We start from the raw sequence: 22432 nt of genomic DNA, 5'->3' as shown, positions 1-22432 counted from the left end.
AAAGTCACTCAAAAACACGTTTTGCCTATTAGAAATAATATGTATATATAAATGCTTATACATATATAAATACATATATGTATATATATATTTTTTATATTTATAGTTTTAAATATATATATTTATATATATAAATATTTATATTTATATGTGAACATCTTCTGCGTTCCTTTTCGTGACCTTAGGGCCTCCGTCCCTCCGTAACGCAGGAGAGGAGGGGGACTGTTTCAGTCAGTGTGGTTTCTACACGGACCTATTTCGGAAAACTCACCTTCACTTCCTGTTTTTGCTCCGAAGCAACAACGTGGATCCAGTGCAGCACACCGGTGTGCGATATCTGTGTTATGTGTGACCAGAGTCTGTTCACTCCCCACAATGCAGATATCCAGTGTGAATGACGTGAAGATTTACAATTTAAGCCATGGGAAATCCCTTCCAGAGGTAAGAAGAGCGGCTGCTTCCTGACGCTTAGTTACGTCCCATAGTCTAAGAATTCGCTGCTTCCCTTGAGGCAAGCTAACTAGCTAACACAGCTAGCCGTGATAACAGAAGTCCTGACTGTGTATTGAAAGAAAATGAAAAAGTCTATTCTACAACACCTTGATAGAACGTGTTATATAAATAAATGAACACAGCTAGATAAACAGTAGAACATCATTTGAGACTGCACCATTGGTACAGTAGTGTTAATTGTCCAAGACTAAAATATTCCCAACAAAGGTAAGATAGGAAAGTGTCCCTGTAACCAAGCAGTGTTTTATTGGTCATTTTGTATGCCAAATCCCATCACCTCTTCCTCTTCACTGCAGTGGCTGTCAGATCGGAAGAAGAGACAGTTACAAAAGAAAGATGTCGGTGAGTTGACCGCTACAATTTCAGCATGTCAGACTGGGTAATTGTCTTTGAAATGTCCGTCATTATTCTGACTCTTCATATTTTCCCCCCCCAGACATCCAGCGCAGGATTGAGCTCATCCAGGACTTTGAGATGCCCACGGTGTGCACCTCTATCAAAGTGTCCAGGGACGGTCAGTTCATCCTGGCAACAGGTGAGACAAATGGCGGACATTGTTTCGGCAAATCTGCCTTAAAAGTGAGAGGCACGTTTGACAGTCGTCAGGTGGAACAGGTCGCCATGAACACTCAGCCGCTTTTCCAATTATTTTCAGGCACTTACAAACCCAGGATTCGCTGCTACGACACCTACCAGTTGTCCCTGAAGTTTGAGCGCTGTCTGGATTCAGACGGTAAGTTAGTAGACACACCTACTTGTTGTATGGCGATGCGTGTCATGTACATCTAAACTGATGAATTTTTCTCTCTCTCTTAAAGTTGTGGCTTTTGACATCCTGTCTGATGACTACTCTAAGGTAAGACCCCGAGGGCCCCGACACTTTACAGATGCCGTTGTATTTGTTTGTTTTTATGTTCACACAGCAATAGATTTCTTATGATGTTTAGATATGAAAAATATTGAATTAGGTCACTATTCTAAGTCACTGTACCCTAAAATAACAAAAGGCCCCTGAAACACTTAAAAGATACGCATCTCAACTGTAAACTTCTGTGTACTACTGTGTACTTCTACTTTTATTGTACTACAGTTACCTGACAGAGTTGATTACCTTGAAAATTCAGATTTCACTCTCAAAATATAACAATTAGAATATGATGCTTTATTATCCATTGAAGGATCCAGCATCATATTAGAATTGAGAGCTCCACCTTGAACAGACACGAAGTACATTTAAGTGCATTGTGCTGATATTGCCTCTCTGTCACTCTTTACTTGAAGTTAACATTTGAATGCACAACCTTTACCGTGCAGTATTGATAGTTTTACTTAGTTTGTCTTCTACCACTGTCTAAAGCAGTATTCCCAGTTAGCAAAGAGTAAAAAGCAAAGTCAGACAGCGCTGGTCTGGGGCCCCCAAATCACTAAAGCTGCCCCTGAAAAACACACCCAGTTAGCGGCTACTCGTGGTCACAAACATCGGTGAAATACACTTAGCGGAGGTCATTTCCAAATAGCTGTATTGGTCGCCTGCTTTGACATAACCACCGCTTTCATCTAGCTAGCGTTAGCATGCTACATCCAGCATCCAACAGCAAAAGTGAACGGTAATCACTTTTTATTCCTTGTAACTTCATACACAATTTGAGGGGGGGGGGGGGGGGGGTTAGCCAATGAAGAACCACCTATTAATTAACTGCATTTATATTAAGCTGTCATCAATCTCGCAGCACCAGTCATATTAAGCTTTCATGACTCGGTTAAACTCTACTGTATTACCAGTGAACCACACTAGCAGTGTTTTACACCAAGCTGCTGGATTAGCCCTCATATCTGATAAAAACATGGTATAGCTTTGGAGATGGTTTAATGTTTCTTTATCACTACACATGAGGGGATTTACTTCATTTATCGAAATGGTAATGCAATTAAAAGTCCATGTGTTATCAACCCTCGGTGTTTTTCAGCATTTTTACACTTGCTTTAAAACTGCCTTCTGTTTCTGTCGTCGTGTCCATACAGTTGGTGTTTCTGCACTCTGACCGCTACGTGGAGTTCCACTCCCAGCACGGACACTACTACAAGACGCGTATTCCCAAGTTCGGACGGGACTTCTCTTACCACTACCCCTCCTGTGACCTCTATTTTGTGGGCACCAGGTGAGCGATTGCATCGCTGGATGTCGAGGCAACTTTGTCGTCCTGGCATGTTTTCAGGTTCATCCTGCGCATGTCGGGGGACCCCGTTAAGGTTTTTTGCTTTTCATTTTCAGTTCCGAGGTGTTCAGACTGAATCTGGAACAAGGGCGCTTCCTCAACTCACTGCAGACGGATGCTGTGTAAGTAAAACACTGTGTGGAGGTTCAGCCCGGAGAAAACAGTTAAAGTGTTGCACCACAGCTGATGCTCATGGTGCTTGTTTCTCTTGACTTCTCAGGGAAAACAATGTGTGTGACATCAACCCCGTCCATCACTTGTTTGCCACAGGAACCTCTGAGGTAAGTGCCATGGCAGGCTGTGTGTGAAATGAGGCGCCAGTTATCAGCAGACACAAGTGTGTGTGTGTGTGTGTGTGTGTGTGTGTGTGTGTGTGTGTGTGTGTGTGTGTGTGTGTGTGTGTGTGTGTGTGTGTGTGTGTGTGTGTGTGTGTGTGTGTGTGTGTGTGTGTGTGTGTGTGTTCATTCTAGAATATACTAAGACATGTAGAGTTGTTCCAATGCCAGTTCAGTCAGTCATTCATTCGTTCTGCTCATTTACGATACACAACAACAACATGTTACGCAATACTTGCTGCTACATCCTGCCTGATCAGTATTGCACATGAGCAGCTCTCCACAGAGATGCGATAGAAGCGAGATGACTCACTCGTTTAGGACTTCTTCCATCTTCAGCTCCGGGGGAAAAAAGATCGCTGCTGCCGGAATTGATGATGGAAGTAGCGAGCAAGTCAGCGACCTGAACCTTTCACATAAATTATGGCTGCACTTTTTTTATAGGAATTGTTGTTTATTCCCTCCTAGATTAATTAATTTAAGTATTTCTTTCAGTTATGACTGTAGAAAAGTTTTATGGGATTAATTCTCTTTATTTGTTGTTTACAAAGTATCTGAAGACTTATTTATGGACTGTGCTGTATCTTTGTGCTACGTGTTCTTAAAGTAAAACGGAACAGTCACACAGTTTGTTCAGTTACAATGAGAGCTTCTCTTTCATCGACTGCGTTCAGTCAGAAGTGGCTTGATTTCACCTGTTTTAAAACAGCTGTTTCCATATTGTTGTGTAAGATGTTTGCAGAAATCTGCTTTATATTATATTGTTGTTGTCCCTAATGGCAACTCTTTCTTTTGTCTCATTTCTTTGATATCGTTTGGTGTAGGCTTCACACACCAGCTGGGCTGATAAAAATAAGTGTGCTTCCGAGTGCTGACGTTCAAGTTTTTCAAACCGTTACCTCTCGCTTACATTAGGAACCAGATGTTTTTTATCGGTCTTGAAAAGAATCCCAGTTAGTTAAAAACCATCTTTTTAAAGCCATGAAGCTTCCTGAAATCTTCCCTCATTTGTCTGACCGTGTGACATCTCTTGCGTCGGACCACCAGGGCCGGGTGGAATGCTGGGACCCTCGCGTCCGGAACCGAGTGGGCACGCTGGACTGCGCCCTGAGCAGCCTCGCCGAGGGAACAGAGTACGTAAATGCTGATGTCAGCGTTGCCTATGCATATGTGGCCACATGGCACTTTTTCTTCTGCTTCTGATCCCGCCTCAAATGGCGCTTACCATCAAGTCACATTTCTCTCTTTGTGTCTCACTTGTGTTTTACTGTCGGCAGGGTGCAAAGCTTGCCCTCGATCAGTGCGCTGAAGTTCAACGGCTCCCTCACCATGGCAGTCGGCACCAGCACGGGACAGGTGAGCCCAAACGCATTAAGCCATGACCGTATTTTCATGACGGCCGCAGCAGCTGGAGCGTCAGAGCGCTCCATGACACTGGTCTACGACTTTGTGTCTGTTTGCCGTTGTGAACTATCGGCTGCCCACGCGGTGCGAGATTCATCCTCTGCTTCCTGAGCTGAGTCGGCTCACAAAGAAGTGGCTGCTGTCATTCTGCCTCCCTCTAAAACTTTGCACTGCTTTCAAAAGGAGCGCAATTTAGTTTTCGTTTTATCTGGTTTAATGCAGCTTAATGTCAGGGCTCCACCGGTACTCCCTACGGAAAATTTGAGGAGCACCAGCACAAAATGTACATTTAATATAACACTTCATAGACATGCAATGCAACACATATTCTTTTCCATCTTAACCATATTACTGATAGATTATTTGGTAATAAATAGGCAATTCACAGAAATCACAATGAAAAGTCACAAAGTGAAGTAGTGCTTTTCTGACTAAAGACACCAAATAATAAATAGTGTTGTCGAGTCTGAAGAGCTACTCCTATAAAGGTACTGTGATTTGAACTGATAATAATAATAATAATACATTTTATTTATATAGCGCTTTTCATAAAACTCAAAGACACTTTACATTAAAATCATCATATATAAAAGCAATACACTAAAAACATAAAATACACAATAGTGGTCACACATTAAAAGCCGTTTTGAACAGGTGGGTTTTGATTTGAGATTTGAATGTGCAAAGGTCAGTGCAGTCTCGGATGTGTTTGGGGAGAGAGTATTTTGATGACTCTTGTTCTTAACTGATGGTCTTTCTCTTAACTATTAAATATCTTTGATCATGTTTTATTGTAAAGCACTTTGTGACTTTATTTTTGAAAGGTACCTCATGAATAAAGTTCTTACTATTTGTCTCTCCTCTTCCGTGCACTGGGGCTGCATGAGTCATAGTTATATCCACCATGACCAATAAGAGGATGTTGTTGGGAACGTAGAGGAGCGTGTTTGGTTTATCAGCATCTAAGAAATTAAATTCTTGACATCAATAGAAATATTAATGTCAGTAATAATTATTAATGATTATTAATAACAACGGGGCACCACCCTGCGAACAGGGACCAATAACCAAACAATAAAACTAAGTCTCATAATTAGCGTTCACTCACAATGTCAACAGTCTGAGTACTATTACACATTCAGAGTGAAAGTGAAGGTTTAAGTTCGAGCACAGGCCACTACATCCAGTTATTATTACACACATATGCACAAGTAATCACAGACGACTGCTCTTTAAAATATAACAGAGTTTATTAAATAAAATAATAAATGATCAAATCAAGTAATATCAAAATCAACAAACACTATCATACAATTATATGTCTAATACCTAAAGTCAAATGAATAAAGTGGGGTAAGGATATGTATATAGATATATGTACATGTGTGAGTGTGTGTGTGAGTGTGTGTGTGTGGAAACAAAGGGGGGGGGGGCCTACTCAAACAGTGATGGTACGTAACCTAAAAAGGGGCGTGTGAGCCTACAAGCAAAGATGGCGGAGTCTAGTGACCCGCGACAAGATAGCTGAGAGGTGGCTACGTGTAACCACGTGGGACGGCGCACAATGTGGGTTGGGACAATAGATTACGCGACCACGTGTCTGAGAGGTTCACCCAAAATCAGTGAATCTAACTATGTGTATGCGGGTTAGTAGGAAGAGGGAGAGAGAGAGAGAGAGAGAGAGAGAGAGAGAGAGGGAGAGAGGAGCTCTGAGCGCGGTGCTCAGCGCTGCAGTGAGAATGTGAGGAACAGCTGATCACTCGTAAACTCTGCGGTCGGATTCTGAACCGACCGGTCACGCTTGTACGGTGATAGTTGCGGTTCTAGATCTCACTCACAGAGCCGATTTAAAGAGGAGAGAATAAAACCAAAAACAAAATAAAAGAATCCCCAAAAACAAACAGATCTTTATCACGGCGGTGAGATGCGAGTATTGCTCTCTTATCACCCCGAAACTCGGTCGGCGAGACGAGGCTCCGCCACCGTGGTTTTGGTCTTTGAAATGATAAAATCACAACCTCCACATCCACTAGCAGCGACGGATCTAATGCAAACAGTTACGGCAGGAAATACACAATATAACGGGACTCCGTGGTCCGCGATGCTTGCGCAATAACACGTTATAACACGACAGTAACTTAACGTAACAAGATACAGGAATAACAACGACATAACGAATAGGCTAAATTAAGCTAATGCTAAGCTAAGCTAGGCCCAGATACCAGTAACTCTTACTTGTAGAAGCTTTGTTCGGTGGGGTACGTTTCCCGTGGTGGGGATCACTCGGTCCTCGAGTAGCCGCTGGCTCTCGGTGGCGCGGCCTCGGGGCTGGCTGGCGCAGACTCGGCCTCCTCGCTGCAGAGAGGGGCTTTTTAACTTCGGCTGAGGGACGAGGTTTGGGTCGTCCTTCCCGGAAATCTTCGGCGAGGAACGATTGTTACCTTCTGCCGGCGGTGTGTACACAAAAAGGGTGGGAGAACGGGGCATAGAAGTTATCCGTTCTCGCACTACAGGATCCAAAACTCAAAATAAAACACAGTCTGTTCGACCAGCGAATGTTGCATGTGACCTGATAGGATTTGAGGAGGCCGCGGTTCCTCGTGGATCTTCTTGTCCCCTGGACGAGTCCGGGGTGAAGAGAGCCTTGTGGATCTCCTTACACCAGCGGTGTCTGGACGGAAGAGAGCGAATGGCGTTTCCTGCTCGCTTATAAACCAGGTCTCGAACAGTGGGGGGCCATTTCTTGGCCAATGAGGGGCCAGGATCAAGTTTTGGCTGTGCTGGGAGGTGTAGTCATTCATCTTGGAGTTTCCATCAGACGTTGTATGACAGGACGGAGCATGGGTGCTTCTAGACTAGGGCCAGATCCCAACAATGTGTTTTAGAAATGAGTGCATTAGTTCTGTAGTAAAAAGTGAGTGCATTAGTAGCGATACCAGTATCTATCTTTCCCTCCCATTGCACTCATTGTGTGCTCGCTTGTGACAGCTGCACGATCCACCTGAAGTTACACTTGCTAATCAGACACACCGTTGATAAATGTCACTTTTTAAGCATGCAACATGCGTCACCACACACACATTCTCGCTCCCTCATGGTTTTTCACGTGTTATGTGATGGTGATTTAAAAAAAGAAAAAGAAAGAAAGGAAACATATTTACAGGTTGCACTGTTACTACTAGTCATTAAATGTCTGCAGTGTGGATGTGCTGCTGGTTTTGATGGCCGTCACAGTCAGGGACTCATTTGAAAGCCCACCTCTTGCAGAAGAAATATATTTCTAAATCCACCCCTTTGCTTCTTTGTCTTGAAGGTGCTGCTCTATGACCTGCGCTCCAACAAGCCGCTGCTGGTCAGAGACCACTTCTACAACCTGCCAATCAAGTCGCTCAACTTCCACGATCAACTGGACCTGGTTGTGTCCGCCGACTCCAAGATCATAAAGATCTGGAACAAAGACACCGTAAGACTCAGTAACAGCCTTCACAGGACCCGACTCATACCCCACGTGAATGACGATGTGTTAAGGGTTGTTTTGATATTTGTGCATTAGCGTTTTTAAGTGTCCTCGCACTAAGAGTGGACTGTCTTGATCAGTCCACACTCTTTCTGGCTCCATGTATCTCTTATTTATTTCTATCTGTCCACCACAGGGCAAGGCCTTCTCCTCCATACAGCCTCAGACCAACATCAACGATGTCTGCATCTACCCTAACTCAGGTGAGAACCACTTCCCACACAAGATCACGACATAAGATAAAGTTCATTCATGCAGGAAAGTGTCAGAGCAGCAGAAGAACAACAGGAGATTTATAGAAAAGTAACTTTAAAAAAAAAGGAGGAATGAAATTGGGTGGTGGGATATAACCGTCTTTGACCTCTGGGTGGCGCCATCTTACAGAGGTCAAACGGTTTGACTCTGCACTTCTGCATCTGTCACTGCCTGCCAGTCGGTTTTCTACCAGGAGCCTTATTGAAGGTGAACTTTCACATAGAAGTTGTCATTGAAATCATGATTTGGTCCTGACTCGGTCTGTTTTTTTTTTTATCGAAGATTTTGTTTTTAATTTGCTTTTAAATGAGGTTTCAACCTTTTTAAAGGAATACTTCACCCACAAAATGCTATCAGTTTGTACGTCAGTTACCCACCCGTGTTACCTTGATTCCCCGCCTCCACGGTGAACGCAAAATCAAAAACGAAGAAAAGTCTTGATGATTTGAATTGTTCAACAATGTCAAAACTATATCAAAGCATCCTTTTACAAACTCTCAAACAATCCAAGTCTCATTTATCCAGTCGTGTGCTCACTAGGGGTGCAACGGATCATTAAACTCACGGTTCGGATCAGTCACAGATCGCATCAGCACAAAAGAAGGAAGGGAGCAAATATAACTATTACAGATCCCTGACCACGTTTCTTTGCCGCCAATACTAATTACTGATCATTGATGATCTGCTTAAAACACTGTGGACTCGCACAGACGAGTAGCACGCCTGCGCAAATGTGAGACTGTTGATGTGGAAGTGTTTTAAATAGTATGATTTTAAGGATATTCTGCCTTAGGATATCCAAATTCAAATCTTTATCAGCCTTCTGGTCTCTTTAATCTGCAACGGGACCTTCACATATACATTACTGGAACTAAATCCAGTGTTTACCCCAGAGATGAGCTCCATTTATATCTGCCCTGCTGTGTCTCCTTGTCAGGTATGCTCTTCACCGCCAATGAGGATCCCAAGATGAACACGTTCTACGTCCCGGTGAGTGCAGAGACATTTACACTCCTCACTGCCGACTTTACAAGCTGCACCAGACCGGTCACGTTCACATCCTGTCCACCAGTTGCTTGTGCTCACACGCACACGCTTTATGGAGCAGTAAAGGATATTTACAGGCCTCAGTGATTCAGGGGTCATCAGAGGACGTTTAAGAGAAAGCAATAGTGTGTGTGTGTGTGGGCTGTTTATTTTCGCTTTCATTAACGTGGTTCTCACAAAGCCGCTGCGTGCCGAAAACCACGCAGAAAGTTGAAATGGAATCAACTTTTTGAGAAACACAAACCACCCAGCCACGAGGGAACAAAATAGGTTCATCGGCGTGCTGTACTATACTACGTACAATACTACGTGCTGGACAGAAAAGCATGTTAAAGACAGTACAAATACACAGTCCACACACTAGATAATGTTCCAATCCAGTGATTACCAGCAACATCACCCGCGGTAATCAATTCACCGTTCATGGGAGCATTATCTGGTGTGGGGGCTCTATTTTTAAGTGACACCACCGCATAACCCCCGCGCTGATCGCAGCAGCGCCTGATTTGGTGTGAATGCAGCCTCAAGCTGCTGAAAGCTTGCTGTCATCAACAGACTGTCCTGTGACTCTGATATGATCTGAGAGTGTTGTTATTCTAGTGTGTGTGTGTGTGTGTGTGTGTGTGTGTGTACACAGTAAACTAGACCTTGCTTGGTGTAAATGAGTACATTCCAGACGTGACGGACACAGATTTGCTGAACTCCCGGCCCTTCTGTCCTCATTAGAGAGATTACACCCCCCAGCTGTTGGACTACGTGCTGGATCTACAGCTGAGAGGCGAGATTCCTGATGGCCTTGACTGAGACAGGCTTTTCCTAATACTTTCTTACATTTAACTGACCAAACAAAGGAAGAATCAAAAAGATGAATTGATGAAATGGCAGCCCTAGTTCAGTACCATTGTTGTCTTGTTGGGAGCCTGGGTTCATCAAGTCCCCCACACGAATGCATGAAAATGTGGTTGTTGTCATGATCTAAAAGGAGTTCTTAATTCTGTTTAACTCTTTTCCTAAAATATTGTGGTCCCAAATAGCTTTATTAACAATGGTGACGTTCAAATTCTAAATTAACATTCTATTGACGTGTAGCTTTGTTCCTTTTTTAATGCTGCTCTGTTCATTGTGTTTAAACCCAGTAGCGGTCTAGCAGCAATCTACCAGCACCATAAATTACATTTATACAACCACAATAACAAAATCTGTTTTGGGCTCCAACACTATTATAAGACTAACCCATTTAATCTGATGAATCACTTTATTTAAAATGAGGATTTTGTTCATGGATTTGAATGCATAAAACGTGACAGTAGACATTCGAAGCTTCATTTGAAAACCTCAATAGAAGCTTAGAATGTCATAAAGAAGACTTTCTGGTACAGAGTCCTTGTTGTTCTAGTTATGTGTTGAACTGACAATCAGTATCAACAGCAAATTTAAAAAAGTCGTGTGTGTGTGTGTGTTATGACACACCGATTTATTAGATTTTCTGAGAAAGGCAGCCTTATCTCACACGGCACGCTAAGATGTTTGCCAAGAACCTCCTGTCCTCAGGAAGACTTTTTGTTTTTATGATCTCGGGAAGCAAACCTCTTGGAAAAACCAGGATTCGTCAGCCACACAGTTTTGATTATTATCACTATCAGCTCTCTGCTTAGCAATAATGAAACTGAAGGATGACCAGGATTCTGTCGACCTTTGGCCTCAGTGTGGGACTCCAGGTGACGTCATCATCTATCTGGAATGAACGGATTCCACTAAACAGGCAGAAACACCAAGTTCAGTCCTTAAGAATTCCACACATTGTTATTCTGTTAGATGTCATAGCATGAGTGGCCCTGTTTTAAACCAGGAAAAACTAGATAAAACAGCACTAGATAGTGGCGCAAAAGAAAACACAAAGTTGTCAAGAGACATTCTGGCGAATCTTTGATTTACAGATAAGACATCCTTCAGGAAACAACAGTCCATAAGGCAGAGATTTAGGCCCTGTTCAAGTCTATCTTAATACAACAGATACATGCCATGTACATACATGTCATGCCTGATTCAGTGTGAATGCAGCAGCTTTGTGAGAACCACATTTAATAGAAGGGAAAATCATCAGCCCACACACACACACACTTTTGCTTGCTTTCTCCCACATGTGTCCTCTGGTGACCCCTGCACAGGGACTCTACTGTATGTGATGAGGGACAAAATGCCCAGTCCTTGACTTCAGCAGTTTTTCTCCCCGATCCGTGTTTCCTTGGAGAAACACAAAGGAGGGGCACTTCCTGGCAGTCGCATGCAGGTTAGCTGCCGGAACAAGCTCTCGATGTCAATCAATGAACACATAAAACACCTGCCATGACTAAGATAACCACTCATTTAGGCTGATTCAGAGTACTGACGCGACATAAAAGCTGAACTTTAGAATGCATTTTTGCACAGAACAACGGTTGTGGATTTGGGCCATGTCGCCCACACAGCAGTTACTTCTCACCTATATCTCTTTACAGCCAGTATGGAGAGGACGAATGATGACATTTCAAGCGGTTTCCTTAGTTGACAATTGAACGTGTTGTAGCTATTTATCAAAATGGACATTTCCTTCATAAGAAAATCGCTTTTTGAGCTGTCCCTGTCCAGGATTCATCCAAAACCGTTTTGAGCAACAAATTAAATATGCGCTTTAAATTGAAAGTAAAACCCTTCAATGCCTTCACTCAAGGCGCTTTGTCGCTACTGGACAAATGGCCGGACAAGTTTTGAATATTAAGGGTGTGGCAAATAATGCTGCACAACTTCCAGGCTCCATTGGAAGGAAATAAATGGGATGAAATTAGACATGCAGGGCAGATTTAGCACTGAAATCAAAAGTCTAGCCCATTTTTGTAGCCTTCATCAGCAAAAAGCTGATAACATGGAATCGGTTACATCACTCTGGTTATTATTTAGATAATTAACATACCATTAGCTACATGATCAGAGGTTGTGATTACACTTGTCATTTCAATGCGACTTTAGTCATCCAATCATGCCAGGAGGCATTAACTGTGAAGTCTGTACGCTCCCAGATCAGATCTTGCATTGGGATCCGATCAGCCGGATGGGAACACAATCCAGAGAGTTTATCAAACTCACGGGAGTTCCTCTACCGCCGAGGGCCAAAGGAAGAGAGGAGGAATCCTTTTTCCGATTTGCCTGCTTCCAAATTAAAGCTTCCAAATAACAAAACAAAGGGAGACTTTTATTCTGAAAAATGTATTGGAACGTGTGTTTATCACAGAATTAGCGGAGCTTCGTTTGCGGCTGTTCTTATATAAAGTAAGCTTATTAATAATGCGATTAATCGCATGACTTTTTTGCAATTAATCGCATTATGCGCAAAGTTCAATAATGAATTCAAAAGTAGTGTATTGCTCACTGTTATTTTAAAAGTACTGCTATATGAACAAAAGTGCAATAACATTTGGTTTGCAAACACTTTAAACAAATCAGGTTCTTTTTAACAGCAGTATCCCCTTTACACAGCAGCAGTTATAATACAGTTATAATGATTCTGATAATAGATATTCAGCCGGTGTTCACAACTTTATCTTCATGTGTGTAAGAGATGCAATTTAAATATACACCTTGAAAACTACAAACCTATCTATGTCATGTTTTTTTCCTTTTTTTATGTTTGTTAAATTCTCAGTAGCGATAACTAAATGATATGCTTATTATACATATTACAAACAAAACAACTTTAAAAACTCAAAAAAAAAATTATTTAAATGAATCATTTATTTTTTGCTTTTTTTGGTATTTTGGTCAGACACATATGCAACGCTGATTACCGTAATATGTGTGGTATTTGTTATAAATGTACGTTGTAATATGTGTGGTATTTGTTATAAATGTACGTTGGTACATAGAGGGTGATAAGAAGCTGTACATGGAGGGACTTAGGACCCAGGGGAATGTAGGTGAAGGAAACAGGAAGAGATGCCACACAAACAGCTGTTCACCGCTTGCTGCCGGCCATTTCTTGTGTTAGAAATGTCCGCTTAGTAATAATAATTTTTAAAAAACTGCGTTAACGCGCGATAAAATAATTGTCGGCATTAATTAATGAATGCGTTAACCCGATAATAACGCGTTAACTTGCCCAGCACTAAAAATAACATGGAATTTATAGGGCATGAAATGTGTTTATCCACCGTTTCATAGCCGCTTCTTCTATGCGATCACTACTCCATCAGGCAGGTCGCATTGAAGTGTCGAATTCTGACACACACACATATGCGATCCCAGCTGAATTATGATCTGGGGCGTCCAATCACAAAAGACACATTGAAAAGACGAGTGTAACCGCGGACAGAGTAAGTCGAGTGCTGTATCATCACTTTATCAAGTCCGGCTTCAGACAGATGTCCCAGTATTGCACAAACACTGCCAGAGAATCTTTCTACATTTTACCTCCACAAATCAATTGGATTTACACCCAAAGACCGGGAAGGTAGCTTGGAAACTAGGCAAAGCAATGGCAAAGCAATGTAAGTGAAGCTCTAACTAACCTTTGTGGTTCGTAACCAGTTCAGTAAAATTGAGTTCCTGAGAAGCAGTGATGCTTTTGCCGTACCAGTTTGGGGTTGTACGTTGGCACAATTCCACAGTTCTTTGTAAAAAGAAGGAAGAGCTAAGTAATTTCTAACTGGACTGGAAACATGAGCACGGACAGTCGGTCTATTTCGGTTTATCAACTACATGACCGGTTTCGTACCTACTCAACAGTCTAAATTTGAACCTGTGTGTGTGTGTGTGTGTGTGTGTGTGTGTGTGTGTGTGTGTGTGTGTGTGTGTGTGTGTGTGTGTGTGTGTGTGTGTGTGTGTGTGTGTGTGTGTGTGTGTGTGTGTGTGTGTGTGTGTGTGTGTGTGTGTGTGTGCGCGCTTTTAGGCCCTGGGCCCTGCACCTCGGTGGTGCTCCTTCCTCGACAACTTGACGGAGGAGCTGGAGGAGAGCCCGGAGAGCACCGTGTACGACGACTACAAGTTTGTGACCCGGAAGGACCTGGAAAATCTGGGTGAGAGCCTGCTGCCTTAATTCTTCCTCACAAACCTCACTCCATGTGGAAACAAATCTCAAAGTTATCCAACCAATTAGCCCCCCAATCAGTCCATTTACTCTGTAAGTTCGAAAGCACAGAGGGTAAAAGAGATCAATGTATAACCCAAAACTATGAATCAATCTGAGCCACTTTGCCACCTGTTTGCACTGGTGACTAGACGACCTAACTAGAGGCCTAGGTAATGATTAAGAGGTTTTAGGTAAGACAAGTTGTGTGGTTGGGGGTTGGGGGAAGGAGGGTCGGGGGAGCGTAGGCGTAGACTGGAGAGGTTGAATGAACATTGGAATGCAGGCTCAGCAGTAAAGAGATCAAATGACAAGAAGCAGAGAGGTGGTTGGCTGCGGCGGAATAAAAGGCGAGGAGGGGGCCGGGAGGGGCCCGGCGGTGTTGGTTTACAGAAGCCGTGTAACGTGGCCCTGTTATGTCATGCTTGAGGCAGCATGGGCAGAGCATGGGACGCGCGCTTATCAACGTTCACAGTCCTTCTTGTTTCAGGCTTTGACGAAATAAATATATTTTCTTTAACAATCATGAGTGAGTAATCTTGCGGTGGAGATTCTCAATGTCCCAAGATGAATTATTGTCGTTTGACAACAGGGTTGTGCAACGACATGCAGTTTGTCGTCTGAGGACGGCAGCTGATACTTCTGTATCTCTTTCCAGAGGGCAGCAGGGTGAACAGGTTGTGTCTGGGTGGGCTTTGTCTTTAATATCCTTTAGCTCTTCTCAGGCTGCTCTTCTCACCGATATCCCTGATGCTCAGTAGATGGTACCAATGATGTTCTGGTTTTAGTCACCCACTGTAGAGCCCTCCTGTCCTGGGCTGTGCACGTCCCATACCAGTTAGTAATGTTACCAGTCAGGATGCTTTCTATTGCTCCTCTGTTAGTTAACAAGAACATGGCACAGGAATGTTCACCTTAAGTTTCCTAAAGAAATGCAGCCGTTCCTGAGCTTTCCTCACCAGTATGGGGAAGTGTGATGACCATTTGATGTCACCTGTGATGCTTTTTTCCCAGGAACTTAGAGCTGTTAACTTGATCCACCTCAGCTGCATTTTTATAGACAGGGGCATGCATCCTCAACAATCAGCTCCTTTGTTTACTGACTTCCAGCAGTAGGTTGTTCTCAGAGCATTTGAATCACATATGATGTACATTGAATTTGACTGACTCTCACACCAAAGATTTCAGGTAAATCCAGAAAAAAACACGACTAAGAGTCTACAGCCATGCCAGCGGCTCTGTGAGGCCATACTTCGGCAAAGCTGTGTTTTGAGCTAAATGCTAACATTCGCATTATTTACGAATGACGCGCTGGCGTGGCAACGCGTCATTCGCCATGAAAAGTTAAGCTTATTTTTCTGTGGCTTAGGATGCTCAACAGGCCATGGGACTTTGCACAGGTGTCATAGGTGATGGAAATAAATATTTCATATGGCTTTTTGGCTTGACCCTTTAAAATTGCCTCGATAGCGCCCCCAACTAATTTTGAAAAACGCAGCCCCAGCGCTACGTTTGACCTACATGTATGAAATTTGGTAGGAACATGTATCACATGAAGACTTAAAAAAAAGTGTATTGTGACCATGCTCTAAAACTAACAAGAAGTTGTCCATTCTGATTTTTGTGTGAATTTTCCCTTGATTTCTAGTCGCTATACTTTAACGAACTCCTCCTAGGGACTTTGTCAGATCCACTTCAAATTTGGTCAGTACAATCGAAAGACCATTGCTATTAAAAGATACTCAAAGCTTTATGTTTGATGTAACTCCACTGGACTTGCTCAAATCTGTCCCAAACTTGCCATACTTGATGACAGTCATGGCCTGAGGATGTCTACAAGCCAATTTTCACTCAAAGTCATAGCGCCACCTACTAGCAACAGGAAGACAGTTATGTGACAAACGGAATCCGATTTACATGACATTTACATGATGTGGTCTATACTTGATATAGAGCAACATAATGCATGTTTGCGCGTGTTCTCTAGCGCCACATAGTGATGCAGGAACTGGTGGAATATTTGCACTACATAATTTCCAGCATCACAGTCCAAGCATTAAAAATCCGTCTAACTTGTGCGCATGCTGGTCGCAGATATGTATGGCCGCACCTGCCAGCGTCCCGTCAGTACCCCCGAGACACAGGAAGGTGCGAGGGCCCGTACATCGCTGCTTGCAGCTTTCATTTTTTTTATTATTAATCTATTTCGCCAAGTCCAGATTGTGATTTCTGTGTGTTTTGCTTATTTGTGTCAGGTTTGTCTCACCTGGTGGGATCATCTCTCCTGAGAGCCTACATGCACGGCTATTTCATGGACATCCGGCTTTATCACAAGGTAAACACACCTTCAAATAATTAGCCGAGTTGTTCAATTTGAACTGATCGGGATATAACAGACGAAAACTGTTGTAAAAGTGTCTCAAAGAGGTGTGTTGCTTAGATTTGACGGGGTTTTTGTTGCCGTTTGGCTCGGCCGCAGGTCAAAAGCATGGCCAATCCTTTCGCATACGAGGAGTATCGCAAGGATAAGATCCGCCAGAAGATCGAGGAATCCAGGACCCAGAGAGTGCAGGTTAAGGTGAGCATCTCGTCTTTCCTCTCGTGGTTTAAAGCGTTAAAAACGCGCCATCGTTCCATTAACGCCCCTGTACATCCTTTCTCTTCCTCTCACATCGTTAGCATGTATTCCTTTAGCTTAGTAATTCATTGATGTCGGTGAAAATGTACACGTTGCCTCACAACCCTGTGTGATTAACCGTGTTTCTGTGTGTTCTGGCTGAGACAGAAGCTGCCCAAGGTAAACAAGGAGCTGGCCCTCAAGCTGATGGAGGAGGGTGACGACGAGGCAGAGCTGGCTTCTCGGAAAAAGAAGGGCAAGGTAGGAAAACACAGATTGCAAAATCAAGGTGGTTATGTCTCGACAGAGACAGAGTGTCATACTCTGAAAATAACGGCCACCGGAGGGGAACACACACACCCAAGGGCTGAAACACTAACAGAAGGGCCTGAGTATTTCAGCACGCCATGTCTACCAGGGGAGCAGCTGAGAACTAACATAATGACGGGACAAGTTAGCTGTTAGCGAGCTAATGATGGCCGTGTGTCAGCAAGCTACTGTGACTGAAAACACAACACTGCATAATTCACAGGAATATAGTTAACCTAAAACTGACATTTGGACTGAATGCTTGCTGCACAGGTAACATTAGAAATGTCAGGATCAGGATCCACAGCGTTCCCATTCTTGCTGCTGATACCGCTCAGAGGTTCAGTTCTTTGGAATGAATGTGACGAGGAGGCACCTTCACACAATACTAAGTCAATAGAGAGCCATGCATTGTTTTCCCCCACCGTGTGGGCGGGACTTAATTACACTCTGACGCCATTAGCATTTCTTAGGTCTCTGAATTCACCGACTCTAAAGAAACTTAGTTGACGCTTTTAATATTGAAATCAAGTTTCATTGTATCTTTCTGTACCTCCTCTGCTGGAGGAAAAAGCACCAACCCTAATCACTCCCCCCCCCCCCCCCAACCTTTCACACGTGCAGGCTCTCCCCAGCGTCCTGGGAGACGACCGCTTCAAGGTGATGTTCGAAAACCCGGACTACCAGGTGGACGATCAGAGCGAGGAGTTCCGCCTCCTAAACCCCATCGTCTCCAAGGTGGGACAGAAGAGGCAGAAGAAGCTGCGTCTGCTGGCCCAGCAGGCTGCCGCTTCCGAACAGGTAACGCACGCGTGGCAGAGCCCCGCCTACAGACGGAATTCCGTCCAATGTGAATCATTTGTCCCGCAGTGGCTCCCGATAACTTTAAAAAAAACAAATACACAAGCGTGAGTTCTACCCAGCCACTTTTTAGTTGTGCACCGTTAAGCAACAGGTGCTGAGGTCAGCATAACAAGCTGGTTGGCGTGCGAGTCTGTTTCACTATGGCGAGCTCAAATATTGTGTTTAAGACGAGGACTGTGTGTGGGCGTTGCCCCGCCATCGTTGGGATAAAACAATTACAGAAGTAATTTCCATTGACGTTATAGTTATAGCAAGTTTATTTCTGGAGCACATTTCTTACATGTGGGAATTCAGTGTGTTTTACATAAATAAAAATTAAAAGCACCATCCATACATAGAATATGATTTTAAAAGATTGTGTAAAATACATGAAATACTAATTTAACAGAGATTGGTATAATTCAAATATAATTAAAAGAAAGTAAGTACATAAATAGAATAAAGACACAGTAAGAACATAGTAGCTCAATCATAGGCATACGTTTTAACCTGGATTTAACAATTGCTACATTGATATCATATCTAAGATTTTCTGTCAGTCTGTCCCAGTTGCATGCAGCACAACAGCTTCATTGACACTTACCGAAACACTCCTCCTTATGCACAAGTTTTCTTTTATTCTTTTTAAAAGCATAAAGCATAAGAGATGTTTTTCAGTGACCTGCTGCCTTTTGGGAAATGGTTCAGTGTTTGTACAGTCTGATACCCACGTGTTTGAACTCTTCCTTATTTTTATCATAAAAATATAGTTTACCAAAGTTGCCAGAGGGCAGAATGCTGCCTCAGCCCCCAGCGTGTCTGTCATTGACACTTGCACTACTGGCGTATCAGTAAAGATTGTCAGTGTGTGCAGTCACTCATGTTAATATGAAAGTGATGAGAATTATTACTTTACAGACCGATGTAGATTCTGATTGCCTCTGAAGTTGAAGTACAAATATTTGTGGTTTTAAATTTTTTTTTAAATTTTAAAATATAGTTGGGTAGTAAAATAAGTAAACGTTTGGTGTTCAGTAAGGAGAGAAATAGTGTACTTTCTGTAGGTAAAATGCTTTATTTTTTGCATAGGATGAGGCTTCTCTAGACTCTGCATAGGGTAGAGTCTAGGCTTCAGGCCCCGTCCTCATTGTCAGGAAAGACTACTGCATACATAACACTGGCTTTGTGACGTCCCCATCCAGGCTGATGAGGACGATAAGGAGCCTGAGGGGCAAGCCAGCTCCGAGGAGGAGAGCTCAGACGATGACAAGAGCTGGGTGGAGGAGGTGAGGGAGCAGCGGAGGCTGATCTGGGAGGAGGGCCGGGACCGCCGGAGGCAGGGGAGGAAGGAAGCGGACCGCAACACCGTCCTGCTTGAAAGGGACCAGAGCGGAGGAGAGGAAACCTCAAACATGGCCGAGGGCAAGAAGACAAGTCGGCCTCAGTATTATCAGATCAAAGCTGGGGAGGAGTTCAGAAGTTTTAACGACGTGGCCCGCAAGCAGAGACTACAAAAGTATGTATTTTGTATATGTATCAAATGGAACTGTTGGGGTGGGGGATAAACTGACCTGACCTGTCCAGCTATGGAAGACGCTTCTAAATGAATAGATTTACAAACTTAACTCAATAAATATCAATATGAATTATAATAATTGACAAATAACTGTACACTGTTTGGTATATTGTGTCTGAGGAATGTGTGTTTTTCTTCCAGGGCTTCTTTGGAGGACCGTCTGAAGTTGGAGGAGCACTCAGGAACCAGCAACATGACCGACACCGCAGTCGGCAGCAAGCAGCTGACCTTCACTCTCAAAAAGGTGAACTGTTCACTTGGCGCACCGTCCTCTCACTCTCCCGTACCTCTCTCCGTTGTTCAAAGCAATGAAGTACACGTATAAGCCCCCAACAGCTGTATCTGCTAAAAACCAACTAGTGCAGCCAATTGTCCAAGCTGGTTTGCAGATGGATTGGTGAGGAGGAGGTTTAAAACTTCACATAGTCTTAAAAAACATTGTTTTTTAAAAGGCTACCTAAAGCCCCTTTCCTTCAGGACTAACACCCGCTAACATCTGGCTTTCTGTCAACAGGGATTTGGGCAGTTATTATAATTTATTCTACAGACAAAAAACACAATAAGATCTCTTTAAAACAAGCAAAAGTTACCTAGCTCGATGGAAACAAACTCATCAAAACGGTCTTTTGTTTGTCTCTCCACTGTTTCAACAATCATCAACTCTGCTTTGAGAGTTTTTATAGAGAGACTGAATTAGTAACACATTCTTATTTTTAAAAGAACATATTCACTGTTTACTAACTCTGGTGCTAGCTGGCGTAGCCGTGACCTTGAACATGGCACACCAGATAAAATCCCCATAATGGCATACTTGTCTACTGACCCTGTGAAAGGAGTCTCTCGCCTATTTCTATCGGGTTTTCCCGCGTCACAAAAACCCACATATGTACACAAATGTAGGTGTAAAAAGGGTATAATTCACCAAAAGCAGCTTTTGCACACTGTAGACACAATTATTGAATAGCTGCAATCTGATAAAGCTACTATTAATACTCAAAACTATTTAAACATGATCGACTGACAGTGATATCAACAACCACAACCAATTAAAAATAGCCATACAATTATTTTTTACTAAAATATACAGACTAAATAGAAAAGAGCATTGATGTACAATCTTCTCATCCCCTTGCCTGGCCCTACCTGGAAGCGAGTAATGGTTGCCTGCCTCCCCCCAAGTATGAATGCACTATTAGGAGGTTTGAAACACAAATCGGGACAGAATTTCTGAAACATGCGTTATTCCGTCCTCATTTGCAGTCGGAGCAGCAGAGGAAGCAGCAGCAGGCAGAATGGGAACACCACGAGGAGAGGAGGAAGCTGAGGCGCTCGGCCGGACACCTGAGCAGCGACCGCGGGAGAGGACGCGGTGGCGGCGGCGGGAGAGGACGCGGCGGCGGGAGAGGACGCGGCGGAGGCGGCGGGAGAGGACGCGGCGGGAGAGGAGGCGGCGGAGGCGATGGGAGAGGACGCGGCGGGGGAAGAGGAGGAGGGAGAGGCCACTACTGAGAGGGGCGGCCTTGACTACAGAAGCATTGCTGGCACAGTCCTCAGCTCACGTCGAGGTTTTGTAGCGGCTCTCATTAACTCAACTTCCAAGTGTACGGGTTTTACGAGACAGACTGGAGATGCTGCACAAAGTGGCAAAGACTGACATTGATGAACAGACGAGCTGCTCCTGGGTGGTCTGTGTTCAGCTGCTCTCTGCAAATTCAGAGCACATTCAAAAAAACAAAGATTACTTATGTTGCTGTCTTTGTGCTTATAATGCTTATGCCATTATCCAAAAGTACCGTGACTACGTTTTTTTTTTAAGCAGGGACGTCCCCAGACGGAGTTGGAGGAATGAAGAGCTGAATGGACTTGACCTGCCTTGTCTCAGGCGTCTGTAGTTTGTTAGATGTGCTCCTCAGTTGAGCCTACTATTTCAGTTCCTGGAAGGGGAGAAAATGGATGCTTTTGCAAAAAAAAAGTTTGTATTTTTAATGCTCTTTTTTTATTACTGTAGATTGTTAAGCGAACACCGGCTTAACAACACTTGTACAGTATATTATATTTGGTACAACACTTGCTCGTCGTCTTTGCTTTTATTGCCAAAATGTCTCGATCAAACTAGAGCAGCAGGAAGTAAGAGAAGGGAAAGAGAAAAATGTCCTCGGCATGCCAACACTGGCCCCCAGGCTCATTTGAACTAATTTGTTGTCGCCACGCTTTTGCGCCATGAGCCATCCGTCTGTATTTGGCGACAGCGTGAACAACGCTTCATTGAGGAGAAATCCATTAAATTAGCATGTTGAACAACAAATGCTGCAAGAACCAAACGTGATTTCAACGCTGTAACCTTTAGAGGAATAACTCGGCGGTTTGGGAAATTAACTTATTTTGCTGTCTGCCTGAGAGTTGCATAAGAGGATTGATACCACTCATGTCTGTACGTTCAATAAGAAGCCGAAGCTGGCAGCCGACAAGCTCAGCTTAGCTTAGCGACTGTAAATAGGGAAACCGCTAGTCTGGCTCTGTTCAAGGCTAACAAAACTTGCATACCAGCATCTCTAAAGCTCACTGACTAGCATATTGTGTGTCGTATGTTCAATCTAAACTTAACTAAACTAAAAAGCAAGCAATCCCCGTCTGTGTGCCCTTTGCATACGTCAAGAACCGTTCACCCGTTCTACTTCACACTCATTGTGTGTATTGCTGGG

At 43.4% G+C, this 22432-nt stretch overlaps 1 protein-coding gene across 1 annotated transcript; it reads left to right on the top strand.

Annotated features, from left to right (window-relative positions):
• Window positions 1-274: 274 nt before the first annotated feature.
• On the top strand, window positions 275-21800 carry nol10 (nucleolar protein 10). Its single transcript, XM_076107850.1, has 21 exons — window positions 275-441; window positions 810-855; window positions 950-1048; window positions 1169-1246; window positions 1332-1369; window positions 2536-2672; window positions 2786-2851; window positions 2950-3010; window positions 4112-4197; window positions 4342-4420; window positions 7782-7931; window positions 8122-8188; window positions 9178-9230; window positions 14209-14335; window positions 16641-16720; window positions 16865-16963; window positions 17171-17263; window positions 17936-18112; window positions 19357-19670; window positions 19872-19974; window positions 20991-21800. The coding sequence occupies exons 1-21, from the start codon at window positions 376-378 to the stop codon at window positions 21237-21239; spliced, it is 2268 nt and encodes a 755-aa protein (XP_075963965.1). The 5' UTR covers window positions 275-375; the 3' UTR covers window positions 21240-21800.
• Window positions 21801-22432: the final 632 nt, after the last annotated feature.

This window comes from Anarhichas minor, unplaced genomic scaffold (genome assembly GCF_050575085.1).
Source record: "Anarhichas minor isolate MPS153535 unplaced genomic scaffold, ASM5057508v1 ptg000040l, whole genome shotgun sequence".
NCBI lineage: Eukaryota > Metazoa > Chordata > Actinopteri > Perciformes > Anarhichadidae > Anarhichas > Anarhichas minor.
The sequence above is the reverse complement of the archived record's forward strand: the minus strand, read 5'-3'. Positions and strand labels throughout refer to the sequence as shown.

Coding starts and splice junctions, on each gene's coding strand:
- nol10 (XM_076107850.1), top strand. CDS start 376: ATGCAGATATCCAGTGTGAATGACGTGAAGATTTACAATTTAAGCCAT. Junction 4,198..4,341: donor AGCCTCGCCGAGGGAACAGA/GTACGTAAATGC, acceptor TACTGTCGGCAG/GGTGCAAAGCTTGCCCTCGA. Junction 9,231..14,208: donor TGAACACGTTCTACGTCCCG/GTGAGTGCAGAG, acceptor GCGCGCTTTTAG/GCCCTGGGCCCTGCACCTCG.